The sequence below is a fragment of the Camelus dromedarius genome, chromosome 18 (assembly GCF_036321535.1).
Source record: "Camelus dromedarius isolate mCamDro1 chromosome 18, mCamDro1.pat, whole genome shotgun sequence".
NCBI classification, from domain to species: domain Eukaryota; kingdom Metazoa; phylum Chordata; class Mammalia; order Artiodactyla; family Camelidae; genus Camelus; species Camelus dromedarius.
The window spans coordinates 18,482,605-18,503,460 of NC_087453.1; the positions used below are offsets into that span (position 1 = coordinate 18,482,605).

Sequence of the window (20,856 nt, forward strand, 5' to 3'; positions counted from 1 at the left end):
AGCCTCAGGGAAGAGGCTGGCCCAGGAGGGAGAACTGGGTCCAGACCCCTGTCCTCCTGGCAGCGTGGGCCTAGGAGGAGGGACATTTTTCTGCCTCCGAAGTTCCAACAGCTATGTCTACCCTAGTGCTCCAGGCTGTGGGCATGTGTCTCTCAGGAACCCCATTTTCTGAACATGCAGGGCAGGGAGGCATGCTTCGGTTGGGCAGCCTCAACTACACAGAGCGAACGGCATGCTGGACGAGCGCCGAGCATGGACCCCGCGCACTGATGGACGTGAGCCCCCAGCTCAAAGACGACACACGGAGAAGGGAGCCAAGCAGCACTGACCGATGTGGGCAGCGTTATTGCCGACCAGGAATTTGTCCCTGGACTTCCCCTCCGCACTGCTCCATGCTCACCTTCCTCTTCTCGGGGGTCTCCACCAGCTGCCAGCTGTTGGCCTTGAGGTGGTAGAGTTCATCAAACTTCATGCTGATGTCCTCAATGGACAGCTGAAGCAGGTCCCAGAACCCTGCCAGGTCCTGGGCTGTTGGACGTGGGTTGGCGTCGGGGTTCTGTGGGACAGAGGGGGATCAGTGGGGCAAGCAGGGCAGAGGCCTGTCCTGTACCCCATCCCAAGTGTGGTCTCCTAGCCCTGCCCACCCTGGTCGAGGGGCTCTTGAGGCCTAGTCCTGCTCTCCTGTTCCCAAGGTCAGGTCAGTATCTGAGTGAATGAAGCCAGTTCCTGATCACTGATGGCCCTGACGATGGAGCTCTCAGGGAGAAAGACGCAGTCCCACCATGAGAGCGGGTCCTGCACACACGGGGACTGAGGCCTTCACCACCACTGCAGGGCTACAGTGAGAAAGGCCCTCATGTCCTTAACGTATGCCAGGCAGGCAACTGTTCTCATTTTACAGGGAGGAGGCAGAAGTTCCTGGCCACGGTCACACTAGGAGGCAGGGAGAAGCCAGGATCACTCCCAGGTGCCTATGATTACAGAATTCGTGGGGTTTCCCTCCCATCATTCTGTTCTCTGACAGCACGTTCCTCATCATGACTACCCCAGCCAACCCCCACACCCCCAAAAGGTCCTGGTGATGAACACTCGCCACTGTCTTCCACCCTGAGGAGTACACCACCCCTGGTCAGATGGACAGAGGCTTCCACAGGAAGAGCTGCCTGCCTAACAGGTAAGGGTAAAGGAGAGGGGAAACCCACCAAGCCTAATATTGGTGGCATTTCTTTAGTTCTTACCTTACGTACAGAGTATGTTGTATATAAACAAATCATTGCTGACTGATTTTTAACTTTCATGTGGCCGCTTTTACAGAGGTCACTTTTCTATTTCAGAAGGTATTAGAGATCTGAAAGGACCATTCCTGGCCCTTTTCTCATGCTGGGCACTGACATGTGCCACTGTCATCTTTCCAACGAGGAAGCAGCACCTTCTCCATGTTAGGAGGTCACAGAGGCTTAGAGGCTAACAGCCCTGCTGTGGAAGAAGAAGAACCACACTCACCAAGTTTTGCTCACAGAGGCCTCGGAATTGCTGGAATTTCTGCGACATCAGTAGCTGGGCACTGCCCACAGCACTGAGGACTTTTCCTAAGACTGAGAAAGAGAAAGCAGAAAAACACTGAGCAGAGCACAAGGTTTGCTGGGGTGGAAGGTAGGATCAGGGTCATGGCTTTCACCTCCCCACCTGAGGATGCCAGCTGCTACCTGGTGATGGCACTTGGTCTTCATTTTATTTACACATGAATCCACTCTCATTGTAAAAAAATGCAAACCACACACATAAAGTGAACCTCATCCCCTAGTTGCTAAGGACATTTTATGGCAATAAATTACTCTCATAGATAGACTCAAGAAGAAATATCTGATTAGAACAATAACTTTTAAAAAACTGAAGCAGAAGTTAAAAAATCTTTCCTAGAAAAAAGAACCAGGCCTATGTGTTTTGCAGGTGAGATTTTTACAAAACCTTTAAGGAACAGATCATCCCTGTCTTATATATTTAAATTCTTTCAGAAAGTAATTACACAACTAATTTCAGGAGTCCCGAGAGAAGACAGGACATGCCAAGAACAGGCCACTTTCATCATGAACATAAATATAAATGTCTTAAATGAAAGCTAATAGACTCCAACAGGAGAGTGAAGTGTTTAGCCGAGGAATGTAAGGCTGAAATCTTTAGTGTGAGTTCCAGTTTTAAAGTGGAGGGAGACAAATGATACTATTCCCCCCGCCCACCCTGCTCCTAATCACTGAAACGCAAAACAGTGAACAAGAAATCGAAGTGCAACTGTCTCTTGGCAGAAGTCTAGAGCACAGTGCCTGAGGGAGGCTGCCATGTGCAGTGATAGCCACACAAGGATTATTCTTGGGGTTGAAGGGCTCAGATAAAGGTGGCAGTTTTGAGTTTTCAAAAGAAGCATACCTTGAAAGAAACCAATAATCTCTTACTTGAAATAAAAAGAGGGTGTGGCTCTCAGCAGAGCGTCCCTGAACCTGGCTTAGCACCATGGTGGGTGGGGATGGGGGGATGAAGACATACTTTGCGTGGTGAGCAGCCCTGTAGTTGTCCGAGAAGACAAGGCCGAAGGACGAATGCGCCCTGTGACCATCACTGTGCCTGAGGAGTTCCTGCCAGCCTGGGTCACAGTCCTGGCTCCGCTCCCACAATGGCCTACTTACAACAGCTCATCAAGGGAGAATTTCACCCCCTAAGAAACTAGGTATTAAAAAGGAACCAACACAGGAGCTAAACGAATATTACAGGAGCAGCAAATGGCAGGTGAACATTTACCAGAAAGTTGCTGCCAGAGAATAGATGAAAAGTGTGACATTTAGCCAAATATTTAAACAGAAGTTCAAAGCAGAGATAGAGGTGCTCTGAAAAGAGGTGCAAGACAATGGAAGGAGAGAAAACATGAGCTCTGGAACTTGTGCAAGAAAAAAAATCAGGCTGTCACAGAAACAAGGGCCACGCTGGAAGCAGCACAAAGAGTAAACCCTGCTGAAAACCGGTAAGGACAAGCAGAATAGGTGTGAAACAGCTGCTGGGGCAAAACCCTTCAGCTGCTTGATTAACAAGACAGCTTAAATGAATAGCTAAACTGCTGGGAATAAAATGACCACCCCCTCCCCACCCAGTAGGAAGTTGGGTATATGTGCCTGGCTTGGTCTAAAGTAGAATGGAAACAAAGGGCAAAGTCTCTCCTGAGAATTCCTAACCGTAAGACTGCACTTAGGTACCTTATTTTTTTAAGAAATGAAAGAAGCAATTAGATGTATTAAAAAGAGACTATTTAAAAGAAAATGACTGAGAGACATGGGAGGGAGAGGGAGACAATATATATCTATCAGAGTTCTAAAAGGACAGAGAGAATGGAAGAAATTTATTCAAAGAGATGACTTAGAATATGAATAGAAGAACCCCACCCCAAACTCATTTTAGGAAGCTAGATCGCCCTAATACTAAGCCAGGACAAGGATGAGAAAGAATTATCAGCCAATTTCCCATGAACAAAGGCAAAATTATTAAATCGGGTATAAACAAAAGTCCAACGATGTACTAAAATATATCACAGTCTAGCTGGGTTTATTCTGGTAATACAAGACTGATTCAACACTAGAAAACTCTAATGACTTCTGAGTCTGGCTTTGAAAAATCAGTTCCTATCAGACAAACTGAACCCTTCCACCCAGAAAAGTTAAAAAAACTAAATAAAATACCCAAAACAACAACAACAAAATCTCTTTTAAGGCATTAAAAAACGACCAAGGCAATCAGTTTGAAAGGCTAAGATTTCAGTGAGAAGGGAAACTATACTCAGGCGTTACCCCAAGGCTGCGTGGCTAAGCAGCCAGGCAGAAAGCCCTGGTTAAGAGGCTGAGAAGCTGAGCAGAGCCTGCGGCAGTTTTATGGGGACAGGGAGACCAAAACTGGAATCCAGAGCTACCAAGGCAGACAGGACTTGGGGGAGAGCGCATCAAGCCGAGCAGAGCTTCCAGCAATCTTAAGATGCAGGAGGGACAAAACTGGAGCTCAGTGTCTGCCAAGGAGGAAAGACTTGGTAAATACTACAGCCTGTCACAAAACCCAGCTCTGAATTAGTTCAATCCCATATTGGATTAAGTTGGTCTGGCCCTACTCTGATTGTTCGCAAGAAGCAAAAGTAAATCCTTTCTTGAAGAATAGAAAATTGTCCTGGGCCTTAAGTTATCTCTGTAGGTCTCATATAGTTTCTGGCATTGAATAAAAATTACCAAGCACACCAGGAGACAGGCCCAAATGACTGCCCACCAAAAGAGAAAAACCTGAAAAGAGTAAAAGACCTACAGGGATACAGGTATGAGAGTTATTGGACAAGAGCTTTAAAATGACTGTGAACAAGTCCAAGAAAATATATGACATGACGAGGAATTTCAGCAAAGAACCAGAATCTTATCAGAAAGAATCAAATGGAAATTCTAGAATTAAAAAGATACAGTAAGTGAAATTAAGACTGCAGTAGGTAAGTTTAATAGATTAGTTACAGCTGAGCTATAAAATAATCCAGTAGAAAATAACCAGACGGAGGTCTAGAGGAGGAAGAAAAGAAAGGAAAATACAGAATAGAATGCAGAAACGTATGACATGGCAGTCTAAAACATGTGGAATCGGAATCCTCAAGGAGAGAAAAAATTAAATGGAGAAGAAATTTGAGGAAATAATGGCCAAAACTTTTCTGAAACTGATGAAAGCTGTTAAAGCCAAAGAGTCAAGAAACCCTGTGAGCATCAAGCTGGGAAAATACAAAGAAAACCATACCTAGGCATCACAGTAAAACGGGTAAAACTCAAACAAAGGGGAAAATCTTAAAAGCAGGCAGAGGGAGAAAATAAATTATTCTTAAAGGAGCAGCAGGAAGACTGACATTTGACTTTTCGATACAAAGGCTGGCACCAGAACATGATCAAAGACATTTAAAAAGTGTTGAAAGAAGATCAATACCAACCTAGAATTCTATAGTTGACAAAAATACTATTCAAAAAAAGAGGGAAAAATACATTTTAAGACAAATGCTGCATTAAAATAAGTACTTAAGCGAGTTCTTCGCAAGGAAAGTGATCCTAACTAGAAGCACAGAAACAGAGTGAAGAGTAACAGAAAGAGCACCCGGGTGAGGGTGAACGCGGACTGTACGAAACAGTGTCTTGTGGCAGTTAGAGCACAGACACAGAACTGAAATACTTCCCAGCAATAGCTCACGTGTCAGGAGGGGGATAAAAGTAACCTAAGGCCCTTGTGTCATCTGTGAAGTGGTAAAGGTACTAATTTAATCTTCACAAAGTTAAGGATGCAGGTTGTAATCTTTAGAGTAATTGCTAAAAGAATAATAAGCTAATATGAGAAAAGTAGAAATAAATATTTGATTAATCCAAAAAGAAGGCAAGGAAGGAGAAAAATCTGTTAATAGAATTTACCACATTACAGATTAAAAAAGAGAAACCACATGATTATCTAAATAGATATAGTAAAAAATTCCATTAAATTCAAGTTTTCTTAACCAGAATAAAAGTATCAACAGGCCTGTAATAAACTCATCATACTCAATGGTACAATGTTAAAAGCAATTCCTTATTTACCAATAAAGTAAGAATATAGCAAGACTTCCAGATATAAGATCAGTATAAAGGTCACGTGCATTTCATAAACAATAAACAGAAAATACAGTAACAAAAAATACCACTCACATCCCTCCAAAATTAAAATACTAATCTAACAAATGTTTTAAAAATATATAAAACTTTTATGTGGAGAATATAAAATTTAAATGAAAGACACTAAAGAAGAGCTAGATAAATGGAGAGACATAATCATGTTCTTGGATAGAAAAGACTCAATAACAGGTCAATTTCCCACCAAACTGGTCTATAGCTTTAATATAATTCTTTTTTATTTTTAACTTTTTTTATTGAGTTATAGTCATTTTACCATATTGTGTCAAATTTCAATATAATTCTAATCAAAACTTGAACATGGAACTTGAAAAGCTGAGTATGAAATTTATGTGGGAAAGCAAAGAAACAGTATTAGCCAAGACATACTTAAAGAAGAATAAGGTTGGGGGAACTTGTCTTTCCAATTATCAAGATTCATTGTATAGTTCTAACAATGAAGAAAGCTGGATTTGGGATAGACTCAAGAACAGACTAGAAAGCTCAGAAATGTATCGACTCAAATATGAAACCTGATGTTTGTCAGGGCTGTACTGCATATCAACAGGATAAGGACGAACATTTTAATACGTTATTATCCAGTAAGAAAAAACTAGCAGAGCCTTACCTCACTTCATGCGGACAAATGAATTTGAAGGCATCAAGGACTTAAACGTGTAACACAACTTGAAAACCGTTACAAGTAAACAACTTGAAAACTGTTACAAGTAAAGTGTCTTTCTGACATTGGGAGAAGGATGGATTTCTTAAAATACATAAACCATAAACCAACCAAACCAAAAAAACATAAACCATAAAGGAAAAGACTGGTAAGTTTACATTAAAATTTAAAATATCCATTCATTCAAAAGATACTATAAAGAAAATGAAAAGTCAAGCTGCAAACTGGGAGAAGGTAGTTACACTACATATAATGACAAAGGTTCCAGAATCTAGATATGTAAAGATCACCTTGAGGCAATAAGAAGACAGACAATTTAATAGAAAAATGAGCAAAAAAAATGAACAGGCATTTCACAGAGGACATAAACATAAATGGCTAATAAGTGAAAAGATGCTCAATGTCACTCATAACCAATGAAATGTTATAACTACTATTTCTTATCTGTAGATTGGGGGAGGGGAAAAACCTCTTACATACTAAGTGTAAGCAAAGATGTAGAGCAATGGGTACTTTCACACAGTACTGAGGGAATAAACTGGTATAATCACTTTGGAGAACAATTTGGCATTTCTTATAAATCTGAACACATACATACCCTATGACCCAAGCATTTTCCAGTATATACCTTAGAGAACATGTGTAAGATCAGGAATCAAGACAAACTGCAGCATTCAAAACTCTCCAAGGAGTTCCCTTCTGGGAGTAAAAGCCAAGCCTTTAGTAATACCTCTGAGGCCCATCTCCCTGCTGCTCGCTGGCTGCCTCCCCCAGGCCCGGAACGTGTCAGGCACTTGCCCACCACTGGAGTTCTCTGATCTCTGGTTTGCTAGCACCTCTTCTCTCTCCCTTCCTTTCAGTTTCTGCTCAAGGTCACCTTACCAGGGAGGCCTTCCCTGTCCACACTGTGCGGGACAGCAACACTGCCCCCAGCCATGCAGCACTTGCCATCCTGCTCTTGCTGTGCTTTGTATTCTCTGTTGCATGTCTAACCGTCTTGCATATTATATGTTTAGTTGGTTATTTTCTGTCTCTCCCCACGAGAATGTAAGCTCCACAAGGGCAGGGACTTTGTATTGCTCTGCTACATCTCCAGAAGCTAAAACTGTGCCTAGCATATGGTGGGTACCTACTCAGCACATATTCACTGAACGAATGAAGGTCAGGATGGAGCGGGGGATGCTGCTCTCTTCCTGCTATCCCACAATGTCCTGACATGCTCGCAGTTAGATAAGATACACATGAGACACAGTAAGATTAATAACAGAGACACAAAATTGCCATTAGAGCCAACAATATGATTATTTATGCTGCAAATCCAAGAGAACTAAGAGTTACACAAAGTTGCTGGACACAAGATCAACATAGAAGTCTCAACATAGTTATGTTAAGAGTTATGCAAAAAAAAAAAAGAGTTATGCAAATACAAAATAGATTCATTTTACTATCAAAACAAAAACTAGAAAGTACCAAGGAATAAACCTAATAAAAATGCATGACCTTCATAGATATATTAATCAAACTTGAAGGATATAAAAGGGAGATCTGAATAAATGAAGAGATAAAATTTATTCATAGCTAAAAAGACAATATTTTTCAGGTATCAGTTTTTCCCAAAGTAATCTATAAACCCCATTTCCAGTCAACATCCCAGCAAAATTTTTCTGAGGAACTTGATGTACTAATTCTAAATTAGTATTAGAAGAGTGAAGATGTAAGTAGACTTTTTCTTTCTGAACAGAAACAGTAAGGAAAGGGATTCACCCTATCAGATACCAAGGCATGTTAAAAAGCTATGGCAATTAAAAAGCTGTATTAACACAGAAAGAGACAGAAGAGCAGCAGAACAGAATAGCACCCAGAAACACATCCCTGCGTGTGTAGAAATCTGGTAGAGGTTATGACTGACTGATAACCATTAATCAGGAAGGCAGGGGCTTCAATTATTAGTGTTGTGACCACTGGCTCACCATATGAAAAATGAGATCCTAGAATGCACAAATATAAACTGCACATGGATTAAACACCTACATAGGAAAAAACAAAACCCCCAAACTTTTAAAACCATGAAAAAAATCATCAGAACACAGAAGGTATTCTTAAGAAACAATGGTGCATTCAATACAGCGAAAAGATGTAATAATTATAAACATTTACACACCTAATGGCAGACCATCAAAATATATGAAGCAAGATCTGACAGAATTAAAGGGAGAAATAGACAGTTCCACAGTAATACCTGGAGGTTTCAATACCTCACTCACAATAATAGAACAACCAGACAGAAGTAAGGAAAACAGGATTTAAACAACACAATAAACCAACTACATCTAACAGACAATACAGAACATTTCACACAACAATAGAATACACATTCTTCTCGAGTATACAAGGGACCATGTGTTAGGCCATAAATTAAGTCTCAATAAGTTTGTTTAAAAGGTAGATTATTATACAAAGTATCTTCTCTGACCAGAACAGGATGAAATTAGAAATAAGTAACAAAAGGAAAACTGGAAAATTCACAAAATTGTGGAAATTAATACACTTTTAAACAACCAATAGATCAAAGAAGAAACACAAGGGAAGTCAGAAAATAGTCTGAGACAAATGAAAACAGAGACACAATATACCAAAACTAATGGGACACAGAAAAAATGATGCTAAGGGGAAATTTACAGCTATAAACACTTACATTAAAAAACTTAGAAAGATCTCAAATCAACAACCTAACTTTGCAACCTAGAGAACTAGAAAAAGAGCAAACTAAACCCAAAGCTAGCAGAAGGAAGGAAATAATAAAGATTAGAGCAGAGATAAATAAAATAGAGGAACAACAGAGAAAGTCAAAACCAAAAGTTGGTTCTTCGAAAAGATCAACAAAACTGACAAAACTTTAGCTTGATGGATTAAGAAAAAAATAGGACTCAAACACTAAAATCAGAAATGAAAGTGGGGACATTGTTACCAATTCTACAGAAATAAAAAGGATGATAAGAGAGTACTAGAACAATTGTACACTAACAAATTAGACTACCTAGATGAAATGGAAAAATTCATAGAAACACAATAACTACCAAGACTAAATCATGAAAATAGAAAGTCTGGAAGACCTACAAATAGTAAGGAGAATGAATCAGAAATCAAAAATTTCCCAACAAAGGAAAACTCTGAACCTGGTGGCTTCACTGCTGAATTCTACTGAACATTTAAAAGATGACTAACACCACTCTTTCTCAAACTTTTCTAAAAAACTGAACAAAAGGAAACACTTCCTAACTTATTTTATGACACCAGCATTACTCTGATACCAAAGCCAGAGACACTACAAGAAAGCTACAGACTATTATCCCTTATGTACATTGATGCAGAAATTCTCAACAAAATAACAGCAAACAGAATTCAGCAGCATACTAAAAGGATTATACGTATGACCAAGTGGGATTTATATCTGGGATGCAAAGATGGTTCAACATACATAGAAAACCCTGATAGAACAAATGAATTCAGCAAAGTTAGCAGGATACAAAACCAACACACAAAAATCAGTTGCATTTGTATATACTAACAAACAACCTAAAAAGGAAATTACAAAACAATTCCATTTACAGTAGCATCAAAAAGAATAAAATATTTAGGAATTAACTAACCAAGGAGGTGATCAAGGTTTGCACAATGAAAACTACAAAACACTGCTGAAGGAAATTAAAGGAGACATGACAACAGAAACACAGACCATGTTCATGAATTGGAAGACTTAATATTCAAAGCAATCTTCAGATTCAATACAATTTCTATCAAAATTCCAATCATGTTTTTTGCAGAAATAGAAAAATCCATCTTAAAATTCATATGAAATCAGAGGACCCTGAACACACAAAACAATTTTAAAAAAGAGTAAAATTGGAGACTCAAACCTCCTGATTTCAAAAGTTACTACAAAGCCACAGTAATCAAAACAGTATGGTATTAGCCTAAAGACAGACATACAGATCAATGGAATAGAATAGACAGCCCTGAAATAAACCATTGTGTACATGATTAAGTGGTTTTTGACAAGAGTATCAAGCCCATTCAATGGGGAAAGAACAATCTTTTCAACAAATGATGCAGGGAAAACTGGATATCCACATGTAAAAAAATGAAGTTAGATCCTTATGTGTATACAAAAATTAACTCAAAATGGATCATGAACCTAAATTTAAAACTTAAAACAATAAAATTCTTAGGATAAAACATAAGACAAGAGTTTTAGGACACTGGATTTGGCAATGATTTATTGGCTTTAACACCAAAGCACAGGTAACCAAAGAAAAAAATAGAAAAGTTTAAAACTTTTGTACATTAAAAGTCATCATGCACAGAGAGAAAAGGTAACCCACAGAATGGGAGAAAATATTTGAAAATCATATATCTGGATGAGGGATTAATATTCAGAATATATGGAGAACTCCTAAAACTTAAACAACAAAAAAAACAACTAACCTGATTCAAAAATGGGCAAAGGGGGGCAAGGCCAATACGGCAAAGTAGAAGGACCTTGAGCTCACCTCCTCTCACGAGCCAAAATCCCAACTAACTGCTAAACAACCATCGATAAAAAAAGAATGGAACCTATCAAAAAAAAAAAAATCTTCTACATCTGAAAAAGGAATCACAACAAGATGGTAGGAGGGGCAGACTCGCAATATAATCACATCCCATACCCTCTGGGGAGCGGCCCCCAAACTGGAGAATAATTATACTGCAGAGGTTCTCTCACAGGAGTGACAGTTCTGAGCCCCATGTCAGGCTCTTCAGCCCAGGGTTCCAGCATCAGGAAGGAGCCCCCAGAGCGTTTGGCTTTGAAGGCCAATGAGGCTTAATTGCAGGAGCTCCACAGGACTGAGGTGCACACTCCAGCGTGCACGCTTAAAGGGTGCACACAAAATCTCACGTGCAATGGGACCAAGGGCAAAAGCAGTAACTTCATGGGAGCCTGAGCCAGACCTACCTGCTGGTCTTAGAGGGTCTCCTGGGGAGGCAGAGGGGCAGCTGTGGCTCACTATGGGAAATAAACACTGGTGACAAACATGGGGGAGTATTCAACTGCATGAACCCTTCTGGAGGCTGACACCTTGCTCAGGTCATTAGCACCAAGACCTGTGGCTCCAGTGCTCGGACACCTCCAGCCAAACAGTAACCAGGTGGGAACACAGCCCCACCCATCATCAGACAGGCTGCATAAAGACTTTCTGAGCCCATAGCTGCCTCAAGACACACCCCTAGACATGGCCCTGCCCACCAGAGGCCCAGGACCTGCCTATACCCACCAGTGGGCAGACATCAGAAGGAAGAAAACTACAGTCTTGCAGCCTGGGGAACCAAGCCTGCAAACACAGGCTAGACCCTGCCCTGGGGCCAGCTGATCCCTGGACCTCAGGTGACAAGAGGAGAGTGTACTACTGAGACATACAGGACATCCCCTACCCAGGGCCATTTCTTCAAGGTGAAGAAATGTAACTAACCCACAACACAATAAAAATACAAATAGAAATTTAGACAAATTAGGTGGCAGAGGAATATGTTGCAGACAAAGGAACAAGATAAAATCCTATGTAGAAGAACAATTAAGTGAAGTGGAGATAGGCAGTCAACCCAAAAAAAGAGCTCAGAGTAATGATAGTAAGATGACCCAAGAACTCAGGAGAAGGATGGATGCACAGAGCAAGAAGTCAGAAGTTCTTAACAAGGAGTTAGAAAATATAAAGAACAATAAGTGTTGAAGAATACAATAACTGCAATGAAAAATACACTAGAATGAATCAACAGCAGAATAAATGAGGCAGAAGAATAGATAAGTGAGCTGGAAGACAGAGCAGTGGAAGTCACTTCCACAGGCCAGAACAAAGAAAAAGAATGAAAAGAAACGAGGACAGTTTAAGAGGCCTCTGACACTTGTGCGGAGCCAGCTGGTGCTTCTCTGGGAATGTGGAGAGCACCAACCGGCTCCACAACGTCCATTTATAATAAAAACTTCCAGAAAGTGGGCACAGAGGGAATACACATCAACATAATAAAGGCCATATATGACAAACCCACAGCTAATGTCGATACTCAACAGTAAAAGGCTGAAAGCATTTCTTCTAAGTTCAGGAATAAGATAAGGATGCCCACTCTCGCCACTTTTATTCAATATGGTCTTGGAAGTCCTCGCCACAAAAATCAGAGAAGAAAAAGAAATCCAAACAGGAAAAGTAGTAGTAAAACTGTCATTGTTTGCAGATGACAAGATATTATATATAGAAAATCCTAAAGATGCTACTACTAGAAAAGTACTATATCTCATCAATGAATTCAGTGAAGTTGCAGGATACAACACTAAAACACAGAAATCTGTTGCATTTCTATTCACTAAAAATGAAATATCAGAAAGAAAGTGAGGAAAGAATCCCATTTATCATCACATCAAAAAGAACAAAATACCTAGGAATAAATGTACCTAAGCAGGCAAAAGACCTATACTCCAAAAACTGTAAGATGCTGATGAAAGAAATTGAAGACGACACAAAAAGTTGGAAAGACATACCGTGTTCTTGGACTGGAAGAATCGATATTGTTAAGATGGACAAGCAACACAAGGCAGTCTGCAGATTCAGTGCAATCCATATCAAATTACCAATGGCACTTTTCACAGAACTAGAACAAAAATTTTTAAATTTGTGTAGAAACAGAAAAGACCATGAATAGCCAAAAAAAAACTTGAGAATGAACAATTATCCCATTTTTATGAGTCAAAAATCATAAAGAAAAAGTATAATGGTGGTTTCCAGGGGCTGAGGGGAGGGAAGAATAGGGAGTTCTAGTGTAATGGGTAATGAGTGCCAGTTTTACAAGATGGAAAGTGTTATGGGGATGGATGGTGATGATGGCTGCAAAACAATGTGAATGTATTTAGTACCACTGAACTATACACTTAAAAATGGTTAAGACAGTAAATATTAATTGTATTTTACCACAACAAAAATCAAAGATGCAAAAGATTAATAGATACAAACTTAAAATTAAAAATAAGAGTGATAAAAACACCACTAAGAGAGAAGCAACAGTATGGAAGACACTGTTGGTCACATATATATAAAGTAGAACATGTATGTATGACATAGTATAAGTATCCACATATATAAAGAACACAAATCAATTTTAAAAACACTGATAATACAATAGAAAGTAAACTGAATATGTGCGTAACTCACAGGAGAAAAAGTTCAAAGAGCCAATAAACAAAAACATGCACAGTTTCATTAATAACTAAGTAAATACAAAATAAATCAACTGGATATAATTTTCCACTTACTAATCAATTTAAAGTTTGACAGGATCAAGTGTCAGTGAGCATATTAGAGAAATGGAAATTCCAAACACTGCTGGTGTAAGGATAAATTGGTACAACCTTTTTGGAGAGCAGTCAGGCAGAACTGATTAAAATATAAAATATGTGTTTCCATCCAGCAATTCTGTCCAAGGTAAGTATCCCATAGAGATTCTCTTACACGTGATGCCCAGAAAGATGGGTGCCAAGATACTAAAAAAAACCCTGAAAACACCTAAATGCCTACCATCAGGAAAGTGGACAAAGAAAATGCAGTACTGTATGCATATAACTGAACACGTTACAGAATTTAACAAAAATGAATTAGATCTCTTTATATCAGACTAGACAGAACCTCAAAACAGTGTCCAATAATGAAAGCACTCTCACCGCTGCACGTTAGCAGATCACACTGGTTCTGTGTTGCGGCAGGCTGTACTTTCCAAAGATGACCCCAGCAATATCTCCCTGTCTTTCATGTTCTTCTAGAGCCTTGACGCTCCCCTATTAAGAGGTGGGGTGTTGTGGGGAGGGTATAGCTCAATCGGTAGAGTGCGTGCTTAGCATGCATGAGGTCCTAGGTTCAGTCCCCAGTACCTCCTCTAAAAATAAACAAATAAGCCTAATTACCACCCCACCAAGAGGTGGGGTGTCAATTCTCTCCTCCTTGAATCTGGATGGGCTTGTGATTAGGTCCTTGCCAACAGCTTCATGTTTCTAATCTCATGTACTACACAGCCCTATGGGGGTTGGATTGGGGTTGGACTGGTCCTCCCAATTCACAGGTGAGAAAGTGGAAGCCCGGAGAAATGATGTGACTTGCCCAAGGTCTCCCACAGTTTCCTTCTTCGCTACAGCTGGGGAAATGGGATAGCAGGCCCCCTCCCTCAGGCTGCTAGCCCTGTGATTACCCCTGTTCACCTCTGATCTCCCAGCACTAAGGCTAAAGGCTTGGCCCCTTCAGCTCCCTCCCTGGCCTGTATTTATCCAGAAGTTAGGGCGATGGCAATGGCAGCTGCAGCAGGCTCAGATGCTGCTATCCCCCCACCACCACTCAGGACAAGCACCCCACATACACCCCAACTATAGGCTGAGGGGTGGGGAGGGTCACTATCCCCACTGAACAGACGGGGAGAAGTAGGTTCAGATGTGCCCAAGGTCACACAGGTGTTGAGCAGTAAAGCACTTCACCCCCATATGTTTTTTCTTCTTCAAGACTGGATTTTAATAGCTCTGACCTCAAGATGATGGGAGTAAACAAGATGATGAATGCCAGGTGCTGGCTCATGGTAAGCCATCTAGTGTTCAAGGCTCCCTGATTCTCCACTCACTCTGGAATGGTTCTGATCAACCCCCAGGCCACAGGAGTTTCCATAGACTATGTTTGAGCCTTCACTTCATCCGCACTTCCTTCAATGGCAAGGACATTGGCACAACCTCTACAATCTTGCTTCTCCAAAAGCCCCTCCTTATCCAACCAAGCAAGCCTGCCTCTGCCTTCCACTTTTGAGTTAATGACCTCTCCATCCACCTGTGGCTCAAATCAAGAAAGTTGGAGCTATCTGCCTGACGCCAACCCTGTGTCCCTTTAGCTGATCCATTCAGAATATTCAGAAACATTTCTTTTGTTTATCCATTCCTTCCTCCTCCACTCCACCACCCCAGTCTCCCTATGTCCAGTTCTTTTTCAACACTGCAGTGAAGGCGATCCTTGTAAAAAGAAAATCTGACCATCTCACTGTGGCTTCAGATCCCCCAACCACTCTTCCCTGCCTACAGGGTAATGACCCAATACCCTGATCTGATGTTTGAGGCCCTTCACAGTCAGATTCCTGCCCTTTTGACCCACCACCCCCCTCCCCTTCCCACTCCTTTCTTTTCCATTGTGGTTCCCGGAGCTTGCCATGCCCTTCCTGCTTCTGGGCCTTTGCACATGCTGCTCCCTTCATCTGGAAGGCCTGTCCTCTCCCCCTGCCTTTAGACATCCTCCAAGGTTCTGCATGGTATGCAGGTATCATTGTCTCCTTGAGGCACCTCCTTGGTGAATCTCTTCCACAGATCTAAGAAGAGTGACCTTAAAACTTGTGGCCATAAGTCAGACAGGGCCTTGATGGATATACACAATTTGAAAAGAAAGCATGGTGGTGTCAACGAAGAGCTGTGTCCTAACAGATAGGATGTGTCATTTGCAATAGACAAAAGATGGAAGCAACCCAAGCATCCAATGACAGATGAATGGATAAGCAAAATGTGGTCTCTCCATACAACAGAATATCATTCAGCCTTAAAAAAGAAAGGACATGCTGACACATGCTATAATGTGAATGAATCTCGAGGACTTTATGCTAAGTAAAATAAGCCAGTCACAAAAGGACAAAAACTGTATGATTCCACTTATGTGAAGTACCTAGAGTAGTCGAATTCATAGAGACAGAAAGCAGAATGGTGGTTGCCAGGGGGTGAGGGAAGGGGAATGGAGAGTTATGTTTAATAGCTACAGAGTGTCAGTTGGGGGAGATGAAAAAGTTCTGGAGATGGATGGTGGTATAACACAAAATTCATTCAAGACAGGCTGCCACCTACGTGGTTTTACTGATTTCCCTGAGCAGTCAGAATATTTATCTTGGATCTAAGGGACAGAGCAATGCGGTAACATCTGTCTTTAAGTTATAGTCACTGATAGGGCTGTGAAAAGGGCTCCTTCCAGAGGTCAGGTTCAACAGCAGTGGTTGGAGTCAGCAGGGGCTGGTTATTAAGAAATGTCATCATGCAGAAAGCGCATCCCCATCCCCAACACAGTAATGCATGACAATCTCCTTAGCAGATAAGCATCTTCTCAATCAAGAATTAGAATTGAGTATAGAACAGAAAAGTTTAACCTGCTGTACCAACATTTTGGCATTCAGGTATCCATGCACCCCACCCTAGGCTTGTCCTCATCTGCGTCATCCAGTATGACAGCCCCTGGCCACATGTGGAGAGCGAGCACCTGAAATGTGGTTTCTCTGGATTAAGGTGAACAATAAAGTAAAACATGCACTGGATTTTAAATACTTAGGATGAAAAGGAATGTAACATCTCAGTAATTTTCTACATTGCATACATGCTGAAACATTACTATTTTGGACATATGGAGAAAGATAACTTATTAAAATTAATTTCATCTATTTTTTCTTTTTAAATGCAGCTCCTAAAGCACATGGCTCACATTATATTTTCACTAAACAGCCACTAAACAGACCAAGGCTACTAGTGCAGACAGTGTGGACTTAATGACAGTCTGCAAGCTCCCTTCCATTGCCCTGCAACTGGGATGCCAGCAACCAGACACATGCCCCCCTAGAGAAACTAGAGGGTTCTTTTCTGAAGAAGATTCTGGAGTGTTCTAGAAAAAAGACTGACATTTCAAGATTTTTAAAAAAGGCCAGTTTATCAATCACCTAGACCAGGATGCCCTTAAACTTAGATGGGCAACAAACCACCTTAGTTTAATGCCAGCAGCACCTATCACATTGTCACCAATAGATATAATTACAGTTGTCACAGTTATCTTGAAATAATGTTTGCTGTCATCATTACTTTAAAATTATAGTCATCAAACTAACTGTTAGATCGTATTATTGAATGCTCTAACAAAGAAGTACATATTTTACCATATCACAAATTTATTTACTATTTTAGTAACTGTATATTAATGTAGTTGGTTTCCTTTGTTATCTTAATTTTTACTGTGTGTTATTTAAAACCAATATTCTCAGAAGGTATCTATAAGCCTACCTTTCAACAGGCCCTGCTCACACAGAACTGCCAGTTAGCCTCTCAGTGCCTCAATCGTCTTCTGTCCTAATTTTAATTTTTATTAAATTAATATATATTTGTAATTTTAAAAATAAGTAGAAGCAAAGCAATAAAGGAAAAATAAACCAGACTTTATCAAAATTAAAAACTTTTGTGCATCAAAGGTCACTATCAAGAAAGTAAAAAGACAACCTACAGAATGGGAGAAGATATTTACAAATCATATCTGACAAGGGCCTATTATCTAAAATATATAAAGGACTCAAACTCAGCAACAAAAACACAAACAACTCAATTAAATAGATTGAACAGATATTTCTCCAAAGAAGATACACAAATGACCAATAAGAACATGCAAGGATGCTCAACATTAGTAATTAGGGAAATGCAAATCAAAATGACAATAAACTACCACTTACACCTACTAGGATGGCTATTAATTTTTAAAATGATGGAAAATATCAGGTATTAGCAAAGATTTAGAGAAACTGGAACCTTTATACATTGCTGGTGGGAATGTAAATAGTGCAGCTGCTGTGGAAAAGAGTTTGGTCATTCCTTAAAAAGCTAGACACAAAGTTACCATAAGACCCAGCAATTCAACCCCTAGGTATATACCCAAAAGAACTGTATACAGGACTGAAACAGATTCTTGTATCCAGTGTTCACTGTAGCATTATTCACAGTAGCTGAAAGGTGGAAATAACCCAAGTGTCCGTCAACAGATGAATGGACAAAAAAATGTGGTATCTACATACATGGAATATTATTCAGCCAAAGAAAGGAATGAAGTTCTGATATGCTACAACATGGATGAATCCTGAAAACATGCCAAACACAAAAGGACAAAAGGACTGTATCATCCCACTCACACGAAATATCTAGAAAAGGCAAATTCATGGGGACAGACAGTAGACAAAAGGTTACCAGGGACTGGATGGAGAGGGGAAGGAGGAATTATAACTTAATGGGTACAGAATCTCTATTTGGGTGATGAAAAAGTTTTGGAAATAGATACTGGTGATGCACAACAATGTGAATATAAGTAATGCCACTGCATTATATACCTAAAAGTGGTTAAAATGGCAAATTTTATTATATATCCTTTACCACAATAAAAATATTTCAAAAATTAGCCATAGAATTACCATATGATCCAGCAATTCCACTCCTATGTGTACTCAAAAGACCTGAACATAGGTATTCAAACAAGATCTTATGCATGAATGTTCATAGTATCATTATTCATAATAGCTTTTATCTTGCTGTTATGAGTTTTATCCTGTTATTGAAGAGTTTTTATCCCGATGCTTAAATAATTATTTCTTCATCTTTGATGTTATTACGATATATTACCAATCTAACAGTATACTACCATGACTTTTACTATTTTTACTGTTTTATCTAGTTTGCTTTTGCTAAAACTTAATTCTCTAAAATTAAGTTTTATTTTAAATCAAATCATAAAATTAAAACACAGTAAGTGGAACAACTAGGCTTACAACAAAACCAGCAATCTTCTGCTGCATCTCTTCCTACTCATGAGTTAGTGCCTCACTTTTAATAGGAATAAACAATCAAAGATCACTGGATATTTTTGGAAAGACGCCAATCCAAAAAGTCAAATAGAAAATAAACCTAAAGGAAACAGAGACAACATAGTGACACATGAAAAGTAAGTATGTACATAGGTAAAAATAAGAATGTATGTAAGTCTCAGAAAGGTAGGACACTCAATCCATAAAAACAAGGACAAGATATTATGCAAAAGGACCAGAGTAAGAATGAGCTCTGATTCAGATGGCCACAGTAAACATGATGGACAGAGTCTGGAGATAAAGTCAAGAAAACCTCCCAATCTCAACAGATTTATCCAAAAAAGATATACAAACAGCACATGCAAAGATGCTAGACTTTATTAGCCACCACGAAAATGCAAATGAAAACCACAATGAGATACTACTACACCCACTACAATGGTTATAATGAAAAAGGGAGATAATTACAAGAGCTGGTGCGGGTATGGAGAAATTACAACCTTCATGTACTGCTGGTGGGCATGTTAAGTGGTACAGCCACTAAGGAAAACAGTCTGGCAGGTTCTTCAAAAAGTTAGACACAGAATTACCATGTGACCCAGCAATTCCACTCCTCATTATATACCAAAAGGAATGAACACAGAGCCACACAAAAACTTGCACACAAATGTGCACAGCAGCATTATTCACACTAGCGAAAAACTGGAAACAACTCAAATGTCCATCAACAGATGAAAGTATAAATAAAACGTAGTATATCCATAAAATGGGATACTATTCACTGATAAGGAATGAAGTACTGATATTTGCTACAACGTGGATGAACCTTAAAAACATGCAGCAAAAGAAGGCAGACACAAAAGAACTATACATTGTACGCTCCATTTACATCAATGTCCAGAATAGGCAAATCCACAGAGACAGAATTAGTGGTTGCTAAGAGCTGGTGGGGAGGAGGGACTGAGGAGTGACTGCTTACAGCCACGGGTTCTTTCTGGATTGGTAGAAATGTTCTGGGTTTAGAGTACAGTTATGGCTGCACAACATGATGAGTGTAGTAACTGAACTATACACCTAAAAAGGGTAAATTTTATGGCATGTGAACTATATCACAATAAAGTTGTTATAGTGTGGGGGAAAAAAAAAGACAAGAAAAAGAAAGCCTTCCAGAAAGACAACAAAAATATAAAAGGAAGAAAAGATCAGAGACTGAGGATCACTGCAGCAGATCTGGTATCTGAGTGACAGGAACCTCAGGGAGAGAAAACAGAACAAACAGAAGTAAGGAAATCATTTTTAAAGATTAATGCAAGACTATTTCTCAGAAACAAAAGACCCAAATCTCCACACAGAAGTGGCCTATTAACTACTGGCACAAAGACTCATTCCACGGGCACATCGTTGAGAAATTTCTTAAGAGAGATAAAGTGAAGATCCTAACAGCTTCCAGGGATAAAATAACACAAAGAACCGAGAGGTGGAACGACATCAAACTTTTCAGCACAAGTAATGGAAGCTGAACACAATACAGCCTCTAAGATTCTGAGGGAAAATTACTTCCAAATTTAATATTTATATATAAGCTATATAAACATTTATATATAAAAATAATCTGTATTTATTATTACCAACTTTACACCCAGCCAAACTGTGTGGGGTCTGAATAAAGATATGCAGTTTCCAAAAATTTATCTCCAGTTGAAGGTGTGTTCCAGTAAAGTGAGGGACTAAAACCAAGACAGCAGAAGACCATGTGGTCCATAAAGCAGAGTGTCCACCACAGGAAAGTAGCCAAGG

The 20,856-nt window shown here is 39.8% G+C and overlaps 1 protein-coding gene across 7 annotated transcripts in view; it reads right to left on the bottom strand.

Annotated features, from left to right (window-relative positions):
- DLGAP4 (DLG associated protein 4) overlaps window positions 1-20,856 on the bottom strand; it is a 175,968-nt gene that overhangs the window by 2,299 nt on the left and 152,813 nt on the right. For 6 of the 7 annotated variants that reach the window (XM_031433874.2, XM_031433873.2, XM_064475715.1 and 3 more), the window contains 2 exons: window positions 1,504-1,595; window positions 401-556 (listed from right to left, as the gene is read on the bottom strand). In XM_031433874.2, coding sequence (XP_031289734.1) covers window positions 401-556; window positions 1,504-1,595 — 248 coding nt within the window. Of the gene's footprint in view, window positions 1-329; window positions 557-1,503; window positions 1,596-20,856 lie in introns of all 7 variants that reach the window. The other variant, XM_064475716.1, reaches the window with a different exon arrangement.